The sequence below is a fragment of the Lynx canadensis genome, chromosome E2, assembly GCF_007474595.2.
Source record: "Lynx canadensis isolate LIC74 chromosome E2, mLynCan4.pri.v2, whole genome shotgun sequence".
Classification (NCBI taxonomy): Eukaryota; Metazoa; Chordata; class Mammalia; order Carnivora; family Felidae; genus Lynx; species Lynx canadensis.
In genome coordinates this window covers 54401425-54423382 of record NC_044317.1, presented here as the reverse complement: position 1 = coordinate 54423382, position 21958 = coordinate 54401425, and the positions used below count along the sequence as shown (strand labels likewise).

Below are 21958 nucleotides of genomic sequence, written 5' to 3'. Positions count from 1 at the left end.
ACAGATGGTTCCAGATGTGCTTAAGACCTTTTCAAAAACTGAATCAGGATTCAATGCTTACACTTAAATTAGTTAAAATTTGGGGGCGCCTGGGTGGCTCAGTCGGTTAAGCGTCTGCCTTTGGCTCAGGTCATGATCTCACCGTTTGTAGGTCTGAGCCCCGCGTCGGGCTCTGTGCTGACCGCTCGGAGCCTGGAGCCTGCTTCGGATTCTGGGTCTCCCTCTCACTCTGCCCCTCCCCCACTCACACTCTGTCTCTGTCTCTCTCTCTCAAAAAGAGATAAACATTAACAAAAATAAATACGCTAGTTAACATCGAATAACAGTTCAAAGCTCGTTGCCCTACCGCACTTGCCACGTTTCAAGTGCTCAATAGCCCACCTGTGGCTGGTGGCTGCTGTGTTGAGTGAAGCGGATCTAAAACCCAGGGAGATCGAAATCCACCTGGCAGGAAATGTCTCAGTCACTTCCGGGGTCTCCTGTCCTCCCCTGCAAGGTAGCGACAGAAAACTCAACTTGGTTGGCGCTAGAAAAATGGGGGGGGGGGGGGGGGGCCAGGCCTTTGGTGCGTGGGGTTCCATCTTAACTTCTGCTCCTTTGGTATGTGCTGAGGTCCCTCTCAAACCCTGTTGCTGCAGAGGGGCTGGGACATGCCCCCCGTGGTGGTCCCTACAGCCCGCAGCCATCCTGCTATTGTGCGTGTGGTCAGGATACGTCTCCTGTGGCTCTCCGGGGTGGAGCAGGCTACAATTCTCTCTGTGCCCAGTAAGACTCTGTGCCACCAGGAGACTGAACACAAGCAGACAACTGGGGACAGAGCTAGAGGACCAGACAGGCACCAAGAAAAAGCGAGCGACAGAGAGAGACAGGGTCAGAGAGACAGAGAGAAGTGCAGACGTTCATGCTTCATCACCACCACCATCTGTTGCCCAACCCCTCATCAGTGCTGTCCACACCTGCTCCTTAGGTGATCTCACACAACCCCATGGCTCTAAACACCACTTCTCCGCTATGACTCCCCACTGCTTCTCGCCAGCGCTGACCTCTGCCTGCCCATGCATCCAACCGCTTGGCTCCCGACAGGCACCCCCGGCTCAGCCCTTGCCCCCACACCTCCTTGCCCGCTGCCACAAATGGCACCACAAGTGGTCAGACCAAGCCTCGGAGACACCGTTGGCGCCTCCTTTCCCCTCCCTGCCCATTTCCCACCTGTCGGTCAGCATGTGGACTCTACCTCCGGGATGAGCCCTGCGCCCATTCATTCCTCTTCTCCCTGGACCACAGTATCGCCCACCTGGGCTGCTGTCACCTTCCGCCTTCGTGTCGGCGTCTGCTCCCTTCTCACCCTACGGTCATTCTTCTCCACGCAGGATGTGTCTTAAAAGTAAATAAGATCGTGTCACTCCCTTCTACCCCTGTGCTTAAAACCCATTGCCCTTAAAATAAACCCAAATTTCTTCCCCAGCATTTACACCCCTGCATCATCTGCCCCGTTCCTTCTCCTTGCTCTGCCTCGCATACCCCGAGTTCTCTCTTTTTCCTGCAAGGCTCACATGGCATGGCGGCTGTCAACCTAAATGTCCCTTCTTCTGTCTCCCCAACCATCATCTTGTCCGCCGAAGGTCCCCCGCCCCCGCCCCCGTCACTCTACGGTCACCTGTGTTCTCTGCACACACACGACTGCCAGATATTGCCTTGTACTTTTTCTGCTTGTCTGTCTCCCCCACTAGGATGTGAGCCCCGTGAGCACCAGAATTTGCTTGCTCCGTCCTGCATCTCAAGTTGGGACAGCAGGAGCTCAGAGCATGGCAGGTGTGCAATTGCTCTTTACCGAGCGAGGGCTTCGTCTTACTCCCACTTACTGGGCACCTACGATATGCCTGACACGATGCCAAGGCACTTTCCCTGCGCTATGTCTTTGGAGGCATCTGGGGAGCGAGGAATAACAGTGCCCCTGTTTTACAGATGGGAAAATGGAGGCTTAGAGGGATTCAGTCACCCCAGGGTTTCAAAGGTAAACCATGATGCAGTCTGGATTTGAACCCAGAAAGGTTTGCTCGGGAAACACAGCAGGTGACAGAGAGAGAGAGAGAGAGAGATAGTAAGAGGGAAAATAAGAGAACATGAGACAGAGCAAATGAGAGAGAACAGGAGAGAATACGAATACGAAGGAATGAGAGACAGAACCAAGAAAGAAGTAAGGCTCTGAGTCCCCTCTGGGTCGCTGCTCCCAACCCCTCGAGCCCCCTGACCTTAGCCTGACACCAGGGCAGCCCCGAGAGCTCTGAGATGGAAACTTGCAGCACCTGACCCCAGGAATGTGTCCCCAGGGGGCAGGCCAGCCCAGCCGGGGATGCTTATAAGTCCCACGGGGGCCCCTTCAGGAGGCAGCAGGCGGGAGCACAGCCCAGCACAGGATCCCGGAGCCCAGAGGCAGCGAGGTGAGCGTCCTCGCGGTGCCCGCCCCGCCCACCGCCCCTAAGGGCGCAGGCTCCCTACAGCTCCGCGTCACTGTGAACCTCAGCCCCCAGACCCTGGGTCTCTAGGTCTCTCCAAAAAGGTCTCTCGCGCTCTCTAGTTAGGAATGTCTCTTCATCACTCTCTCTGGCTCTGCTCTTTCTGTTTCTCTGAATATCTCTGGCCGTGACTCTGGCTCTCAGTCTGTCTCTGATTATCTCTCGCAAGTGCTCTGTCTCTGTCCCAAGTCCGACCCGCGGGCCACGTCTCCATGCTCCTACTCTTCCAGTTTAGAGACAGAGGGACACTTCCTCCGTCCCTTCCTCTCCACCTAATTCTCTCTCTTTCCACCTTTCTCTCCCTCTTTCTCTCTCCCTCTCTAAATCTCTCTGGGTTCTGGGGCTCTGGGCTGGGATCTCCAAACCACGATGCGGGTGTTGGAGGGCAGGAGTGGCATACATAGGTCCTTGTCTGACCAATAATATCTTTAAGGGGACAGTAAGAGAGGGAGACAGAGAAAGATGGAGAGATTTGGGCTGTGAGTCCCCCAGACTCACCAGAGACTGACCCTCGTGCCCAGGTGCTGACGTGATGACCACAGCAGGAAACCCCTGGGGCTGGTTCCTGGGGTACCTCGTCCTTGGTGTCACAGGTATCTGAGTGTGTGTTGTGGGTGTGGCTGTCTGTGCCTGAGGGCACAGTGTTTGTCACTGTGCAGGCATGACTCAGTGTCCTCCTGGGTATGACTAAAGCTGCCTGTGTGACAGAACCGGGACCGTTGCTCTCTGGTTACACACATGGGATTCCTTGTATCATAGGGAGTTTCTGTGTGTGCCACTGGTGTACTCTGTGTGTGTGTGTGTGTGTGTGTGTGTGTGTGTGGTTTGCACGCCTCTGTGTGTGACACGGTGTGATGGGCTGTGTGGTCAAACCCGTGAGAGTCACTGTGTTACTGGGTGAAGGTCAGACGGTCTGGGCCTCGGAATATGCTGCGGAGTGACAACGGTGGATGATGCTGTGAGGACACGGGAAGCCCAGGGTGCCGCTGACAGGGAGGTCGTGCTTCTGGGGGAGTCGCCCATTGCCGGAAACCTGTGCCTATTTCCCGGGTCTCTGATCCACGGACTCCCAGGGGCCCACGTCGCCCCGGGGTTTCTGTGTGAGCCGGCTTGTCGCTGGTGCGACTGTGGAGGAGGCTGAGCCGGGGAGAGAGTGACTCTGAGGGCCACCAAGAGCGACACTGCTTCCCTTGAGCGTCTGACTGTGTCATCCTTGTCTCTGCACCCTATATGAGGGGTTCTGCTTACGCTAGGGGACTGTGGCCCCGGGTACTGCACGAGGCTGGTGTGGCACTTGTCGGGGAGCGGGGGGCGGGGGGGAGGGAGAGACAAGGAGATGGCAAGTGGGTCTTGGAGATGGGTGTGGCTTGCTCAAAGCTGAAACTCCCCTGGAAGACAGACCCTTCTCCTTTACTCTGATCTCCGCTTCCGGAGTCGTATCCCACCCCAAGAAGCCTGATCTGGCCCAGAAAATCCCTGCACCAGGACCCCGCCCCCGGGAGGTCTAGTCCCACCTCCTGAGCCGGCCTCCGCACTCCTCACACCGCCCCTGGGATCCCTGACTCCACCCATGAAGTCCTGGCTCCGCCCTCGTCCCCGCCCCGCGGCACTGGCCACGCCCCCCTGCACTGTGACCCCCGCCCCCAAGAGCTCTAGTCCTGCCTTTTGAGCCTGCCCGCCAGCCGGGCCCACGCCCCCGCATCGATCCCTGCGCTTAGGAGTCCTGTTTCCACCCTGAGACCATCCCCGGTCCTGACCAGACCCTTGAAGCCATGACCACGCCCCTAGCCCGTGGCCACGTGCCCAGCAGCCGGGTTTCCACCCGGACCCCGCCCCCATCCCTGATCCGCCCTCAGGATCCCAGGCCTCGGGTGGCGGCAACCACATCATAAACGGCGAGGACTGCATCCCGCACTCGCAGCCCTGGCAGGCGGCGCTGTTCACCGAAGACGAATTTTTCTGCGGGGGCGTCCTGGTGCATCCGCAATGGGTGCTGTCAGCCGCACACTGTTTCCAGAAGTGAGTGCCAGCCTGGGTGGGGGGGAGGCAAGGGCCTGGGGCAGGGTGGATGGAGTGGCGGCGGTGGGGGGGAGGGGTGCCTGGAAGTAACTTTAGCTCAGCCTCGGTGCTGAGAGCGGAAACCTCTGTAAAGCAACACTCTGCAAGGGAAGTGGGGGCTGTTGGCTTTGGAAAGACTCAGGCAGCCCAAGAGCGAAATCCCAGCTCAGCCGCTGAGTCACTAGTGAGTTAAGACAAATTCTTGTCGCTGGATAAATTGGGTGTGTGGGCGAGGATTTGAGATCACAGATGGGTAGCTCCAGGCGCCGCGCTTAGCGAGGAGGATGGGGTTGGGATAAAGGGGGGGGGGGGGGGGGGAGATGGGGTTGTGGAGATAACGGTGTTGCCACAAAACTAATCCGTCCCCCATGGCCCTCAGGTCCTACACCATCGGTCTGGGACTGCACAGTCTTGAGGCCAGCCAAGAGCCAGGCAGCCTGATGATGGAGGCCACCTTCTCCATACAGCACCCAGAATACAACAAACCTTTTATCGCCAACGACCTCATGCTTATCAAGTTGAAAGAGTCGGTGCCTGGGTCGGATGCCATCCAGAACATCAGCATCGCCTCCCAGTGCCCGACCGCTGGGGATTCTTGCCTCGTTTCTGGCTGGGGTCAGCTGATGAATGGTGAGCTCACGAGTGTGCGTGTGTCCGCCCTCTCTGAGGGGTTCTCCTCCCGGCCAGAGGGGCTGACCCCGGGCTCTGCGTCGCAGGCAGGCAGCCCCAAGTGCTCCAGTGCGTGAACATCTCGGTGGTGCCCGAGGAGATCTGCAGCGCGTTCTATGCCTCCGTGTTTCACCCCAGCATGTTCTGTGCAGGTGGAGGACAGGACCGGAAGGACTCCTGCAGGGTGAGAGATGGGGGACAGGGGAAGGAGGGGAGGGGACGGGTGGGGGGGATGGAGCAGGGAGGGAGGCAGAGACACACAGGGGTACAGGGGAGAAACAGACACGGGGAGATGAATGGAGAAACAGAAATAAACATGAGAGTAAAAATAAACAAAGAGAGAATGAGAAATAGAGACAGAGATAGTGGAGGCAAACACACACACACACACACACACACACACACACAGAAATACCTCAGGGAGAAACAGAGAGATAGACTCATAGAGATGAAATGCAAAGAGAAATAGGGGATTTAAAAAAAAAAGAGAATATGCAAAGAGATGCAGAGAGGCATAGAGACTCTGGGAGTCAGAGACAGAAAAACAAGCCATAGGGGGAGATTAAAAAACAAACAAACAGAATAACAACAAACCCAGGAGAATCGAGCGGCTGTTGGGACCTAGGGGAGCAGAATTCCCTACGGTCAGGGCTCTGGAAGGGACCTCTGAGGTGTGTGCGGTTATCTTTTATTTCCCTATCTTAGTCTCTTGGTGTCACTAGTTCCCTTCTGACTTCAATCTGTCTCCACCTCTCCGTGTTTTGGATTCTCCCTCTCTCTCCAACAACAGGGTGACTCTGGGGGCCCCCTGGTCTGCAACGGGTCCCTTCAGGGCCTCGTGTCTTTTGGACAAGTCCAGTGTGGCCAACCCTATGTGCCAAGCGTCTACACCAACCTCTGCAAGTTCACTGACTGGATACAGAAAACCATTCAGGACAATTAACTTCTAGAACTTGGACCCAAGAAACTCAACCCCTAAATATAGGCTGCAGAAGGGATTCAGGAATTTGGATTCCCAGTGCCTTCCTCCCTCGGGCCCAGGAGTCTAGGTTCCCAACCCCCTTCTCCCTTAGCCCCAGGAATCCAATCCCACCAAGAATCTTTTCCTGTACTCAGTGCCCCCTAGTGGCACAATGTTGACCCAGCCTTACCAGCAGCAGAGAAAGTTGGTGTTTCACTTTTGTCCCTTCTCTTAAGCCCAAAAATAAAGTCTAAGAGAAACACAGGCTCTGTTTGGACTGTCCTCCTCGCTTCCATTCCAATTCAAAGGATTCTAGCAAATAGCTTTTCCTCCTTGGGCTATTGGAGGGCCATTGGATTCCCAAAGAAGGAGATAATGTTTGAGACGTTAAGAGAATCTGATTCTGTGGATGTTACCCAATTTCAAAAAAGTCAAGTCAGCAAATGGCAAATTAATGAGGTTTTTTCCTTGCTTAGTTTATTTACCTATGGTTGACTTATTTTTGGTTTTATCTTCCTAAGTGCATTTTAAGAAGTTTTCATTTGTATCTGCCTCAGAACCCTGCTGCTGTAACTAGGGGATGGTGAGAAGAATCATGGAGAGATATGGAGACTGAGGGCAGAGATGGGAGGGGGGAGACTGAGGGCCCAAGGAATTGTTATCATACTCTTTCCTGATAAATTATATTAATAAGAACATACTACTAAGAATTTCTATTCAAGAATATATTCATAAGTATATTATTTGGGAATCTATTCATCTGGAGATATTCCTCAAAATATACAGAGTGAAGAGTAAAATAACTAAAAGTGAAAAAAAACCATCCCCACTCATCAAAAAGGACTTAAAGATGTTTCTCAGGGGTGCCTCAGTGGCTCAATCAGTTGAGCATCCGACTCTTGGTTGCAGCTTGGGTCAGGATCCCAAGGCTTGCATCAAGCCCCATGCTGGGGTCTACACTAAGTGTGAAGCCTGCTTAAGATTCTCTCTCTGTGTCTCTCTCTGTCTCTCTCTCTCTCTGTCCCTCTGCCCCTCTCCCCTGCTCACATGCTCGCTCTCTCTCTTGCTCTCTCTCTAAAAAAAGTAAAAATAAAAAAATAAAGATGGCTCTTAGAAAATAATAGAATGGGGGCTGGCTGGCTCAGTTGGTAGAGGATGTGACTCTTGATCTCAGGGTTGTGAGTTCAAGCCCTACATTGGACATGGAGCCTTAGAAAGAAGGAAGGAGGGGCGCCTGGGTGGCGCAGTCGGTTAAGCGTCCGACTTCAGCCAGGTCACGATCTCACGGTCCGTGAGTTCGAGCCCCGCGTCAGGCTCTGGGCTGATGGCTCGGAGCCTGGAGCCTGTTTCCGATTCTGTGTCTCCCTCTCTCTCTGCCCCTCCCCCGTTCATGCTCTGTTTCTCTCTGTCCCAAAAATAAATAAACGTTGAAAAAAAATTAAAAAAAAAGAAAGAAGGAAGGGAGGAAAGAAAGAGAGAGGGGGAGGGAGGGAAGAAGGAAGGAAGCAAGCAAGCAAATATAACAAACAAGATAAAAATGAATAAGGACACAGGTGATCTGAACAATAGGATTAACAAACTTTATTTAGGGGCACCTGAGTGGCTCAGTTAGTTAAGCATCAGACTTCAGCTCAAGTCATGATCTCATGGTTCGTGAGTTCAAGCCCTGAGTAGGGCTCTGTGCTGACAGCTCAGAGCCTGGAGCCTGCTTCGGATCCTGTGTCTCCCTTTCTCTCTGCCCCTCTCCCCCCTCTCAAAAATAAACATTTAAAAAAAAACTTGATTTAATTGTTACATATAGAACATTGCACCCAGTATCTGAAGAATACACAATCCGTCCAAAACACACATATCTACCAGAATGGCTAAAATTAAAAAGAATCGCAGTACCGAGTGTTGGTTAACGTGTAGAGTGGCTGTAACTCTCATACGTTGATGACGGGGTGTAAATGGTAAGCTGCTTTGGAAGACAGTTTGACAATTTCTGAGAAAGATGAGCGTATGTCTACCTCATGACCAGCAGGTCCACCCTTAGGTATTTATGTAAGAGCAATGAAAAAAAAAAAAAAAAAAAAAGACTTGCCAAGAATGCTCATAGAAGCTTTCCTCATAATAGCCAAAGTGGAAACAGCCCAAATGTCCATGAAAGGGTGAATAGACAAGCTATGACATCTTCACTCAATAGAATGCTACTCACTAATAAAAGAGAAATCAACCATTGATATACCCAACAACGTAGGTGCCTGTCACAATCGTTATGCTGAGTGAAAGAAGCCATATACAAAATACCACACACTGTATAATTCCTTTTATACATGAAATTCTCGCACAGATGAAACTAACCATGGGATGAGAAGGAGAGGTAGATGTGGAAACAGTGGGAAATGATGTGAGAGAACTTTCTGAGGTGATGGAAGTTTTCTAGAACTTGACAGGAGTGAGGGCTACAGGGTTCATGCATTTGTCAAAACTCATTGAACTCTATACACTTGAAACCTGGATATTACACTCTATATATGTCAATAAAAAAATTATAGCTTCATAAAAAACTTGACACAGCATTTACAAAAAGTGACCAGATACTGAGCTATGAAGCAAGTCTCAACTCTCAAGTTTCAAAGTTATAATGTACAGAGTATGTTGTCTGACCCCGCAAGGTAATTACAGCAGAAATCGGGACAAAATAATTATGCAGAAAATCCCCACATGTTTTGATTTTCGAAATACGCTTCTAAATAACCCACAGCTTGGGGCACCTGGGGGCTCAGTCGGTTGAGTGTCCAACTTCGACTCAGGTCATGGTCTCACGGTCCATGGGCTTGAGCCCTGCATCAGGCTTCGTGCCAATGGCTGGGAGCCTGGAGCCTGCTTCAGATTCTGTATCTCCCTTTCTCTCTGTTCCTCCCCTGCTTGCGTGCTCGCTCTCTCTCTCAAAAATAAATAAAAAATTTAAAAAAAAAACAAATTTTAAAAGTTTTTATGTGCTGTTTATTAGAGACGCACCAAAAGCTCATAGAAAAATTGAAAGCAAAAGATCAGGAAAGATTTTCCAAGAAATATTACCCCTAAGAATGATAGTATAGCTTTACTGACATCAGTCATATTAGGCGTTAATACTAAAACCATCACTAAACAGAGCAGGTCACTACGGAGTAATAATTCTTCATAAAAATTTATATAACAAATGCAACAATTCAAAATTTGAATATTTCTAATAAAATAGCTTCATAATACTTACTATAAAAATTAGTAGAAGTATACAGGGAGAAATGGATGTATGAGATTTCAACATCACTATCATGCAAAGGATTTGGTATCACACAGATCACATTCTCCAACCAGGACGAAAGAAAATTTCAATTCAGTATACACATCAACATAATACCAATACAAACAGAAGTTAAAACTCAACCACTCATCTGAGTAATTCATGATAAAAATGAAATCATAATGGACAAAAATGGATGAAAAAGTCATAGTGGAAAATTTTTACACCTTAAAACTGGATGATAAATTAAATATGACATATGAAGGGCGTCTGGATGTCTCAGTCCAACTCTTGATCTCAGCTCAGGAAGTCATAATCTCTCCATGAGATCAAGTCCCACATCGGGCTCTGCACTGACAGCAAGGAACCTGCTTGGGATTCTCTCGTTCCCTCTCTCTCTGCCCCTCTCCAGCTCTCTCTCATGCAAACATACACACACTCTCTCTCTCAAAATAAATAAACAAACTTTAAGCAATAAAAAATATGACCTGAAAACTTGCGCGGAGCAGAAGATTTATAGCTTTAAATAATTAGATTAAGGGCACCCGGCTGGCTCAGTCAGTAGAGCATGTGTCTTGATCTTGGAGTTGTGAGTTTGAGCCCCATGTTGGGTGTGTAGAGTATTTAAAAATAAAGTCTTTTAAGTGCCTGGGTGGCTCAGTCAATTGAGCTTCCCATTCTTGATTTTGGCTCAGGTCATGAGCTCCCAGTGGTGAGACTGAGCCCTCAGAGCTCTGTGCAGAGTATGGAGCTTGCTTAAGATTCTCTCTCGCTCTTTCTCTCTCTCTCTTCTCCTGCCCTTTCTCCCATTTGAACTCTATGTCTAAAATAAAATTTTTAATTAAAAATAAAATATAAGAAATAAAGAAAAAAAGGAAGGAAGAGAGGGAAAGGAAAGGAACAGAAAGGAAAGGAAGGAAAGGAAAGGAAAGGAAAGGAAAGGAAAGGAAAGGAAAAGAAAAGAAGGAAAGGAAAAAGAAAAAGGGAAAGGAAAAGGAAAAGGAAAGGAAAAGAGGAATGGGGGAATATAAAGGACCCAAGGTGTTGACAAAGAATAGTGAATAGGGGCGCCTGGGTGGCGCAGTCGGTTGAGCGTCCGACTTCAGCTCAGGTCACGATCTCGCGGTCCGCGAGTTCGAGCCCCGCGTCGGGCTCTGGGCTGATGGCTCGGAGCCTGGAGCCTGCTTCCGATTCTGTGTCTCCCTCTCTCTCTGCCCCTCCCCCGTTCGTGCTGTGTCTCTCTCTGTCCCGAAAATAAATAAACGTTGAAAAAAAAAAAAAAAAAAAAAAAAAAAAAAGAAAGAATAGTGAATAGCCCTAACTCAAAGGAAACTGAGGTAGGGAAACCTGCAGGAATGAAGAAGGGGGTGCTAGCTGGAGGTGAAAGCAGCTTGGGGCTCTGGATCAGAAGTCACTCTCAAAGTGACCATCCCTGGATCACGCTCTAAACACCCTGATTGGGGTCTGGGAGGTGGGTGGGCTGGGGGGGTGTGGACTGTAAGACGGCAGTATCTGGCCCCAAGGCACCTGTTTCCCAGCCATAAGGGTAGGAGAGCCCTGCAAAGGGGAGCTTGTAAACCTCAGTGTAGCTTCTGGAAACAGTGGCGGACTCGAGGCCAGTCCAGCCCAGATTAGCCGAGTGAGTGAGTGATGGGTGGTTTCTGCATCCTGCCTCTCTGGCCCCATGTCAACCTTTGGGTCTCTGATGTCTCTGTCTCTCCATCTGTGAGTCTCTGAGTCTGTATTTCTGGCTCCGTAACCTCTTCCCTCCTCTGTCCCTCTATCTCTGTATCCTCCAGATACAGCATTCATCAGCTCTCCTGTCCAGCTCTGTATCTCCATCACCTGATTCGGTCCAGCTCTGACACTCTTGCCTTCTCTCTCTCTCTCTCTCTCTCTCTCTCTCTCTATGCCCCCCACCCCCGCATCTCCATGTTTCTGAATCTCACGCTGTGTTTCTCTTTCTCCGATTTTTTTTGTCACTCTCATGCCATCTTCCCTCTGCTGCCACTGTTCAGAACTGTCGCTGACACTTTCTTTCTGTCTCCCTGCTGTCTCCCACTCCTGTCTCAATGTCTCTAGGCTCTGCGTCTCAGGGCTGAAGTCTGAGGGTCAGGAGGAAATGCCCTTTCTGCCGCCCTTCCCTGCCCAGACATCTCCTGGGAGACAGTGGAAGAACGGAGTGAGAGGGAGGGTGGGCAGACCCCAGCTAATGGCTTCAGACCCACCGGAGGACTCGACGGACCCGGAGACTTCCCACAACTCTTGCATGGGCAAGAGAGGACCAGTCTTGGCCAGGGGGAGACTACAAATGTGAGATGATGTGTGCACCCAGGTAGGTTTGCACCTGTTGTGTCTTGGGGAGAGGTGAAGTGTGGAGTCAGAAGGGTCCAGAAGAGGGGTTCCAGTCTCTAGCTTTCTTTTTTTTTTTTTTAATTTAAATCCAGGTTAGTTAACATACAGTGTAATAATGATTTCAGGCCAACCTCTAATGTTCTTCACGGGAGACCTTGTCCAGGCTTCACCCTCCAGAACCTTCCTTGGTCTTGACCCCGCCCCCTGAGCTCTGGCCCCACCCTGAGCCCTGACTCCTCTCCGCTGTGCTCTGACCCCGCCTCCAGGAGTCCAGGCCAACGGTGGCCAACGCCCCATCTCTAATGGCACACAGTGCAGACCGCCCTGGAAGGGAGCCATCTTGCAGGGAGAAGGACTCCACTGCACCCCGCGGTGGGTTGGGTCCTCTTGGCTGTGCGCGTCGGGCTGGGGGCGGGGCTTCATCTCTGGGGTGGGCCCTGAGAAGAAGAGGGAACACTTTTCCTCAGCTGGGGAAAGATGTCAGAGGGGGAGAGGGGTTGCGACTGGGGATGGGTTGCCGCGGAATTGCTTGTGGATGGACTTGAGATGGGCCATCTCGGGTGGGAGCGCAGATGAGGGGGAGGCTGCCAGGGCCCTGACGAGCTGGGTGGGGGTGTGGGGGAGGGGTGTGCCCATCCACAGCAGCCTACAACATCAGGCTGGGTCCTCACGGCCTTGGTGCGCACCGAGAGCCCGCCAGCCAGACCTCATGCTCACCAACCACAGACGGAATTCAGCAACCACAGGGCAGGATTCGGTCAGCAGCAGCCACCTGATGTCTGGCTGGCACTTACGTCCCAGAGTGAACTTTTCAGTCACTGTCGCCGCCCTTTTCCCCTTGGGGGGGGGGTCTCTCCCTAACAGCTCTGTCCCCAGTCTGTGTCTCTGAGCCTGGGTCCTGTCCCTAGGCGACAGCCCAAGCGTCCTGCAGCACGTGAACCCCCCAGTGGTGTCTGAGGGGGTCTGCCTCAAGTGCTGTGCACTGGCACTCCCTCTACCTCAGTTCCCTCTTGATTCCCTCTCTTTGGGGCCTCATGGGCAGGGGGGGGGCTGAGGAAACTGTATTCCTTGGTTCACGGACCTTTGACTCAGAATCCATGACCGGCCCCTCCACTGTGTTTATATTCGTTTCACCGACTCACACCCTCCACTGACCATTCCCTCTTGTCCCCATAATCCACTCCCACTCCCCACTCCTGAGAGGCACCCCTGCTAGTGTTTTCACTGGACATCGTGACTTGACTGTGCTCTGCAGGATGAGTATTTGTGAGCACACGTTGTAATTTACGTAAAGCTATTATGCTCCATAACTCATGGTGTGTTCACGCATTTTCACTCATGGCTGTTTTTAAACTCCATCCTTGGTGTCCATGCGTCTGCTTTGTACTTCCTACTCTGCTCGGGGCCTCATGGGGATGGTCTAGCACATGTCCCACAAAGAACACGGCCATCCCTGCCTTAAGGGTGTCTCTGCCGAACCTGATGTCTCCAGACATTGCCTAATGTCCCCTGGAGGTGGTAGTGGGTGGGAATTGCCCCCATTGGAAAACCACTGGTCTTCCCCTTCTGTCGACCTCAAAGGGCCGTGGACCTGGGGCGGCGAAGGAACTGAGAAAAAGAGATGACGGTGTAGCGAGGCACAGGGGACCCCGAGCCAACAGCCCGAGGCACCAAGGTTTATTGTACATCTTCTTCTATACGTTTTCAGGAAAAACAGATCAGCAATGATTAACAGAAACTTAGCAAAGCATGTCCACAATGTACATCTGATTCAGCTATTGTACATATCTTGCGTAGGAGAGCAGTCTAGCAGATACGTATGTTCTGATAAGAATCTTTACGACAGAAGCAAAGACAAAGAAGGGAGTGAACGCACTGTGCTATATACAGCTGGCTTCCTTTGAGCAAAACATCCTTATGTGCGTACTAAAGAACAGACCACATTTCCCAAGGGCGATTCACTCACGTCCTCTCAGGTCGTTTTTAACCTTACAGTCTCGATCTCGAGTTTTCTCAGACCTTGGAGCCTGAATGAATATGCGCCTCTGGTCATTGTGGTGTTCTGTGTCCCACACCCTTCCGCTTCGGGACACAGGCTGCGTGGGTCCTCCACATCTGGAAAAGCCAGAGGATGCCAGAATTTTTGAGTAAGGGGAGGGGGAGGGCAGGAGCATTCAACTGTTGGCCAATATGGCCTCTTTATCCACTGCACGTAGGGCATCACTTTGGTGTAGACAGCAGGCGTAGTGGGGCAGCGACATGGGATGTGGCCCCAGGACGTGATTCCCTGAAGCATACCATCACAGACCAGTGGGGTCCCTGAGCCCCCCTGCAGCACAAGGGGGAGAGAATGACAAAGGTCAGCGGTGGCGGCGGGGTTCTGCCTGTGGAGCCCCAGCTCTCACACCTGGGCTCACAGAGCTCGAGACGGCGACTCCCCAGCCCCAGGAGAGGACACAGTTCTATCCAGAGTCCATTGCCAGAGGGCCAGCGGGATTCCAACAAAGGTGACAGTGGCTCAAGTCCTGGTCGATGGGGATGGGACTTCAAGGTCCAATTTCTGTGCAGGGGGCAGGGTCCAGGAGAATAGTCCCAGCTGACAGGTCAGTGGGGAAGAGGAGCGGAATCCATCTACAGGACCTTCTACGTTCAGGACTCATCTCTGATGTCACTTCTCCGAAACAGCTTTTTTTGACAGGATACCCCTCCACAGGGCACTGGGGAGCCGTTCTGAGATGAGAATGACCCACTGGGGCAGGACAGGGATGGAATAGAGGGGGAGAATGAGGGACAGAGGCGGGTGAAGAAGGCTGGGGTGAGGGTCCAGTCAGAACAAGGACAAACAGGGGCGCCTGGGTGGCGCAGTCGGTTAAGCGTCCGACTTCAGCCAGGTCACGATCTCGCGGTCCGTGAGTTCGAGCCCCGCGTCGGGCTCTGGGCTGACGGCTCAGAGCCTGGAGCCTGTTTCCGATTCTGTGTCTCCCTCTCTCTCTCTGCCCCTGCCCCGTTCATGCTCTGTCTCTCTCTGTCCCAAAAATAAATAAAAAAAAAAAACGTTGAAAAAAAAATTTAAAAAAAAGAGTAGTTGAAGAGTAATAATTTCTTTAAAAAAAAAAAAAGAAGAACAAGGACAAACATAGGTTGAACTAGGTAATGGACACAGAGGGACACTGGGTGAGACAGGTAGCAGAAGGGGCCAGGCGTGGGGAGGGATGGGTTGGGGGAGGGGAAGTTAGGGGTGTGCCCCAGAGACTGGGGGACTCACGGACCCAGGGGGTGGGAGAGGAAGAGCAGGGCTCCTGGTGGAAAATGCGGGGCTCAAGTGGGGCTTGAGGAGGTGAGAGGCTGGGCTCCCACCTGCGTGTTGTGAGGGGGGGACGTCGTGAGTGTAGATGTGTCCTTGGAGCTGCTCAGCTGAGAGACTGGGGCCAGAGCTCAGATCATCCTGAGTCCCGTCTGCCCCTCTCCTCACTCGCGCTCGCTCAGCACACCCTGAGGGCTCCCTTTAGAGGTATCAGGAGTGGACCCCTTCTCCCTCCCTGCCTGCACCCCGGCTAGCCCGGTCCTCACTCCGCCTCTCCTCAGCCCTGTGGTCTGACCCCCGCACAGATGCCTGAGGGACCCGTGAGGTGAGGCCCTGTCCTGCTTCTGCTCAACATCGCCCACGGCCCCTGGGTCCCTCAGAGGAACGGCCGCGTCCTCCCCGTGGTGCCAGGTGAGGCCCCTTTCTTCCCTCTGGCGTCACCTTCCCCCCTCCCCTTGCTCCCTGGGCTCCATCCACACTGGCCCCGCTGACACCCTCACACACACCAGGCCCGCCTCCCCGGCCTCCCTCTTCCCCCACGTTCCGCACGGCTCACCCTCACCTGCTGCAGGCGTTTCCTCCCCGTCTTCTGCACGCCTTCTCCTCCCCCGTCACACCTGCTGTCGCCCCCAGCTCCACTGGGTCGCCTCCTGACATGCACTATCCCTTCTGGGTCGGGTTCACTGTTTCTGCCTGTGTCCCCTGGCACAGTGGGGCCCCAGGAGGGGCGCTGTTCTCTGTCCGGTCCCTGCGGGCTTCTCAGGGGCTAGGTTGGTGTTGGGCACGTGATGGATGCTGAGCTGATACGTGCTGCACGGAGAAGGGGGTGGACTGTGGTGTGGACGGAGGTGCGGGTGGTGCCGGATGGGGGGTGGGGTAGGGTAGGGCAGGCGCGGAGGCCCTGGGGGGCGGGGCTACAGCTGGGCCGCGCGGTGGGACAGATGCCTGGTGAACCCTCCCACCCCAGTTCTGAATCTGGTACCCCCCCCCCCCCCCGCCAAGCCATGGATGGCCCCAAGGGTACAGGCTGGCTCACCAGACAATTGTCGCTGTTGCCCTCCCAGGGTCTGGCGCATAACATGTGACCTGTCACCTTCTGGGAGCGGGCCTTGGCACATTCATCACTGGGCAGGAGTCTGAGGTCCACACACTGGACATCGCCTATGTATGTGACTAGGCCCCGGGGGGAAAAGGGCTGTGGCCAGACTCCTGGTGGCTCCTCAGCCCCTCCTACCTCAGACCGTGGAGTCCGGGTCCCCAGCCCTCTCTTCCTTTCACCCAAGTGTCTGGGCTCCAGGCTGCACAGTCTGGCCCTGGAGTATGCTTACCAGGTTGGATGCCGCCCCAGCCAAAACTGTAGCAGATGCTCTGCAGTTTGGGTTCCTGGACGGGCAGGTTCAGGATCCTCACAGTTTCTCTTTTCTGGACGGGCTCTGCCAGGCGGAACAGCGTGAGGTCACGGCTGTAGTGCTCTCCCGGAAGGCGGGTGTGGTTCTCCAGGAGACTCAGGTTGAATCCAGGGTGGGGGAAGCTTGTAACTCGGTCGAATAATTGGGCTGTGCCTTCCCTCTCAAACAGGTTGCGGCCACCCACCCAGAGCTGGTAATAGCTGGGGGAGAGAGAGGGTCCCAGGGAATGAGGAGAGAGGAGGGGGAGGAGATGGGGCCAGGGAGCATGGGGGAGGGTCCCGGAGAGAGAGAGAGAAGCGAGGAGTAAACACGGAGAGAGGCCATGCAGGAAGGATTTAGAGTCATGGAGAAATAGAGACCTTGAGAGAACAGAAGGTTGTAACAGCATGAAGGGCAGACCCAGAGACAAAGAGAAGCAGTGAAAAAGAGAGAGCTTGAAACAGAAGCGGGAATGAGGCAGAGGGGAGAACAGTGAGCCGGAAGGAGCACAAAGGAGACAGGAGAGGAAGAGAAAAGGTGGGGGGGGGGGGTTTGGGGAGGAGAGGCAGCAAGAGAGAGAACAGGGAGGGAGGACGGGAGGGACGGGGGAGGGGCCTGGGACCTGCTCAGGTGTAGCTGGGGCTGTGGGGTGGAGTCCCCAGCAGAGGGTGACCTGGTCCCAAGCCCAAGGATGGAGTTCCCCTCCCTCCCTCTCCCCTCCTCCCACTCCTTCCTCTTCCTCCTCTTTCTCCACCCCCCTCCTCCTACACCTCCCCCTCCTTTTCCTCTTCGTTTTCCTCCTCTGCTTCCTTCCTCTCCCCCCCCCATCCTTCCTCTAGGGTTCCCATTAGGCTCCAGCTGAAACCAGCCTTTCCCTGTATCCCCCTGGAGTGGATCACTATCCTGGAAGGAGGGGCTGGGTACGTGAGAAGACCCCCCTCACACAGAGACAGGGTAGGACAATCCCTTCCTTTCCTCTGGGGTCCCCCTCAGTCCCATCCTGGGGGGGTGCTCAGCAGTGAAGGGGGAGAGGGAGTGAGGCAGAGACCAGGAGACACAGAGATGGAGGGTGAGACATACAGTGACAGGGATGCAGTAGAGGAACCCAGAGATGGACAGAGACACGGAGAGACACAGTGGCCCAGAGACCAAAGACAGGGAGACAGAGAAGAATCTTAGTCACACAGATACACAACAAAGCCAGTTACGGAGAGACACAGAGAGACTGGAGGGGGAGACATAGGAGCACTGTGACAAGGAGAGACAGAGAGACACAGGTACCAATAGAGGGCTTTCCTGGGGTTGTCCCTGTCACTCTCCATGACATAGACCATTAACGTCTTTCTTTCCCTGAGCCCCCCAGCCTCCCCTGGGGTTAACCCGGGACAGTGCTTGGTTTTCATTCCTGCCCCCCCCCCAGACCCTCTGCCCCACTTACTCGTTTATGCAGTGGGCCGCTGTGAGCACCCACTGGGGGTGCACTAGGATGCCCCCACACCTGTTATCGGTGAAATTGTACACAAGCGTCTGCCAGGGTTGGAAATTCTTCTCACAGCCCCAGTATCCCATGGCCTGGGGATGAATCTGGGGCACAGTACCTGTGGAAGGGGTGCTAGGTCAGGGCAGGTGGGAGGGGACACTGGGGCTGGGAGGCCCTGGGCTAAAAGACAGAGCAGTGCTCTGAGGACAAAGGGACCTTGGTCGTAAAGGAGCAGACTGGGGGGCTGGGGACATGGCAAGGGGTGTGGGAAGGGTCTGGAATTCTCCATCAATCCCTTAATTGTGTTGGCGGCTGGTCCCAGGTGGGGAGACTTTCTTCTGAGATAGACCCATCCCATGGATCAGGTAGGAGACAAGGCAGCATCCGGAACAACTTGTGATGTGGAGGCCAGGTGTTTGGGAATGATTTGGAGGTCTTGGCCTGGGGGACAGGTGGCCTTGGTGGAGGTGTTGGCTCAGAGAGGAGGAAAGGGTTCTAGGAACCAGTGTTAAGGACCCCAAAAGAGAGGGCCGCTGATTAGAAGGGAAGAATTTGGGGGGTCTTAAGGTGCCTCAGGCTTGGATACTTCTATGCCTAGGATGGGACTTTCAGGTTCTGAGAAGGTTTCAGTATTTAAGGGATGGGGCGGAGAGCCAACAGCTGGATGGCAAAGGTCACCCAGGGGGTCAGGAACCACAGCACTGAACCCTAGAGAACTAGGAGGAGGGAGGGGATGATTAGGATCCCAGGGTCCGGTGAGGAGGGGGCACTCCTTGGAAGAATTGGGGAACCCCAAAGACAGAGACAGAGATGGCCCCAGGCTGTGCCTGTCTGGTAACTGTCTGAGGAAGCAGGAGGCCAGTGTGGCAGTAAGGACTGTGAGGAATGAGCAGTGTGGAGAGCTAAGGAAGGTTTTGGGGTGAGAATGGGAGAGGTAGGAGGCACCTGGTACCCTGTCGGGGCTGGACTGAGGGCTGGAAAAATGGGCCGCACTGCCTGGTGAGAGGGGAAGGCCTTATGCGGGCAGGGGGTGGGTGAGGGTTTCATGAGAGTCAGGGCCCCTTTCCCTCTCCCAGATCCACTATACTCACCGGTCAGCCCCAGGGACATTGTCAGGCACAGGACCAAGAACCACATGGTGGCAGGGGTGTCCAAGAGGTGGCAGACAGTGAGCTAGTAGCTGGGGAGCAACCTCGGGGAGGCTTTAAACACCTACACCCCCAGGGCCCCGCCCCTACTCTACCGCCACCCAGAAGCTGGCTAAGGCCTGCCCTTCCTTCTGGGTGTGGACAGCCCCAGCCCCCCACCCCCAGCCCTATGGAAGGGATGACAGAGTAAGCACCTGTTGTTCTTAGGTCCTCAACCATGCTTATGGTTATCCATGGTTATGGTTAACCATGCTTATCCTTAACCATGCTGGATGTATTCCGGGGTCTGAGACCAGAGGGGCCAGGGCTTATGGCTCTGTCGCCTTGCTCGCAGTGAGGGGGAGGCCCAGAAAGACAGAATCCACAGCTTTGGAGAATCTTGATGCCCATTACAAAGCCTCAGATGCCTAAACCCCAAGTGAGATTTTGCACACCAAAGCCCATTGTACCTTCAAATAGTTGCACTATGTCTCTGGAGCTCTCTGATCTCTGCACCTCCCTTGAGCCAAGATGCCTGTTCCCCCAACTTCCCGCATCCCTGAACTATGAGCTTTGGCTTTCAGAACTCCCTGATTCCTATACTTCCAGATGCAGGAACTGCTTCCCCTATTACATTGTTCCCCTAAAAATCAATTCTTGGGATCTCAGAGCTCCACAATCCCAGGGCTTACCAGACTGAGATATGAAATCCCAAAGGCCTCCTGGGGCGAGTTTCCTAGCATCTCAAAATCCAACGTTCTGCAAATGCTGGGGTCCCAACATCACAACCCGTCTCAACTCCCCAAACCTCTCCCTGGGCACCTGATGACCCAGGACACCCAGATTACCTGACCTTCCAGGTCAAGAGTATCCTCTAGGAAATCCAGTGGCCCCGTTCCAGTAAATTTTTAGATCTCGGGGGACACCGAGCTAGTGAACCTCAGGATTAAGTGGCATTGAAAATCACATTTGGGGGGGGGGGTGCCTGGGTGGCTTGGTTGGTTGAGTGTCCAACTTCAGCTCAGGTCATGATCTCACAGCTTGTGAGTTCAAGCCCTGCCTTGGGCTCTGTGCTGACAGCTCAGAGCGTGGAGCCTACTTCAGATTCTGTGTCCACCTCTCTCTCTGCCCCTCCCCCACTAACACTCTGTGTCTCTCTCTCAAAAATAAATAAACATTAAAAAAAAGAAAATCACATTTTGGAGTCTCAGAAAAGAAGAAAAGGTAGAGCCTCATGACCTCCAATGTTGACCTGCAAGGTTTCCTCGGGGCTATAGAAAGAATATCTGTGTCCCCTCAAATTCATATACAGAACTTCTCCCCAGTGTGACAGTTGGAGGAAATGGAGCTTTGGGGAAGTATTATGTCATAAAGGTGACCCCTTGCCCCTTTGCCATGTTAAAACACAGCGAAAAGACAGCCATCTATGAGCCATGAAGCAGGCTCTCAACCGTGGGACACATGTAGGTCCAACCCCTGCCATGTCAAGCACTTGATCAAATCTTCCCCCTCTCTGAGCTGAGGAACATGAGAAGCTCCCAAGATAGAAAGTGAGAGAAGTGGTCTCAGACACTCACAAATTAAGACCATAAAAGCTGGGGTAAAAGAATATACTTAGTGATCTGACCTCCCCCCCACACAGATCAGTGTCACCCTACGGGAGAAGTATGCCTCAGACTGAGTGAGGAACCTCTGGATACAGGCCCCAGTCCCCATCCTAATCCCCATACACAATCTCAACCCAATCCCGGTACAGCCGAACCCAACCAGCCCCAACCCCACACAGGCCCAACCCGAGGCAAACGAACCCACCCAATTTAGCCTAGCCAAACACAGCCCCCACATCTTCTCCATTCAAAATCAAACCAAACCCACATCGTCCTCACATCCAGCACAACCCAATCTTAACCTCCAGATCTTCTACATCCCCAGTACATCTCCCACCATCCCCAATTCAACCCCCACATCTTTCCCATCCAAATCAAACCAAAACCATTCCAAACGCTAACAATGCCATCTAAAACCAACCCTCGGGCGCCTGGGTGGCTCAGTCGGTTGGGCGTCCGACTTCGACTCAGGTCACGATCTCACGGTCCGTGAGTTCGAGCCCCACGTAGGGCTCTGGGCTGATGGCTCAGAGCCTGGAGCCTGCTTCTGATTCTGTGTCTCCCTCTCTCTCTGCCCCTCCCCCATTCATGCTCTGTCTCTCTCTGTCTCAAAAATAAATAAATGTTAAAAAAACATTTAAAAATAATAATAATAATAAAAATAAAACCAACCCTCACAATATCCAGCTCAAAGCTTATCCAACCCAATCCAACCCTGTTCCCAGTACAAACCATAACCACGACTCCACCTCCATTCTAACTTTTCCTACTCCATCCCCAACCCTATCCAAAGCATTTTCTCTGGGGCAAGGGAAACCCTACCTAACCCCATCCCACTCCTAAGCCGGCCCACATCCCTCCTCCACCCATGATCCCCTCTAGGCTATGACCTCACAGGAGTCTGTGCTCCCACTCTCCCTGCCTGCACACAACATGGTGTCCAGCAGGGGTCCTGGGGAGTACTTGTTACAAGATGTGGCCAAGATAGCACTGTCCTTGCACAATGCAATGTGTCAGGGAGACTCACTGGGGAGGTAAGTGAGTTTAGAGTGGACCCATAAGATCAGGCCTCTGATCCCTCTGCCAACAAACCCGAGTCCTGGCTTTTGGATAGCAGCCTTGTGACCCTTCTCAAGCACCTTGCTACCCCCTGCCTTCCAGGGTTTCTGAGCTCCTTATCCCACAAAGGCCTAAGTCAGACCCAAGCAGGCCATATCTACAAGGG

The 21958-nt window shown here is 53.2% G+C and overlaps 2 protein-coding genes across 2 annotated transcripts; one reads left to right on the top strand and one right to left on the bottom strand.

Moving 5' to 3' along the window:
* The first annotated feature begins 4897 nt into the window (after positions 1-4897).
* Positions 4898-6453, top strand: LOC115503283 (kallikrein-4-like). Its single transcript, XM_030299414.1, has 3 exons — positions 4898-5204; positions 5291-5427; positions 6034-6453. Exons 1-3 carry the CDS (start codon positions 4943-4945, stop codon positions 6184-6186), a joined length of 552 nt encoding a protein of 183 aa, XP_030155274.1. The 5' UTR covers positions 4898-4942; the 3' UTR covers positions 6187-6453.
* Positions 6454-13370: 6917 nt separating this feature from the next.
* Positions 13371-19136, bottom strand: LOC115503264 (kallikrein-1-like). Its single transcript, XM_030299390.1, has 5 exons — positions 19091-19136; positions 17958-18117; positions 16436-16740; positions 16168-16304; positions 13371-14156 (listed from the first exon to the last, which is right to left on the bottom strand). The coding sequence occupies exons 1-5, from the start codon at positions 19134-19136 to the stop codon at positions 13800-13802; spliced, it is 1005 nt and encodes a 334-aa protein (XP_030155250.1). The 3' UTR covers positions 13371-13799.
* Between the last annotated feature and the right edge of the window lie 2822 nt (positions 19137-21958).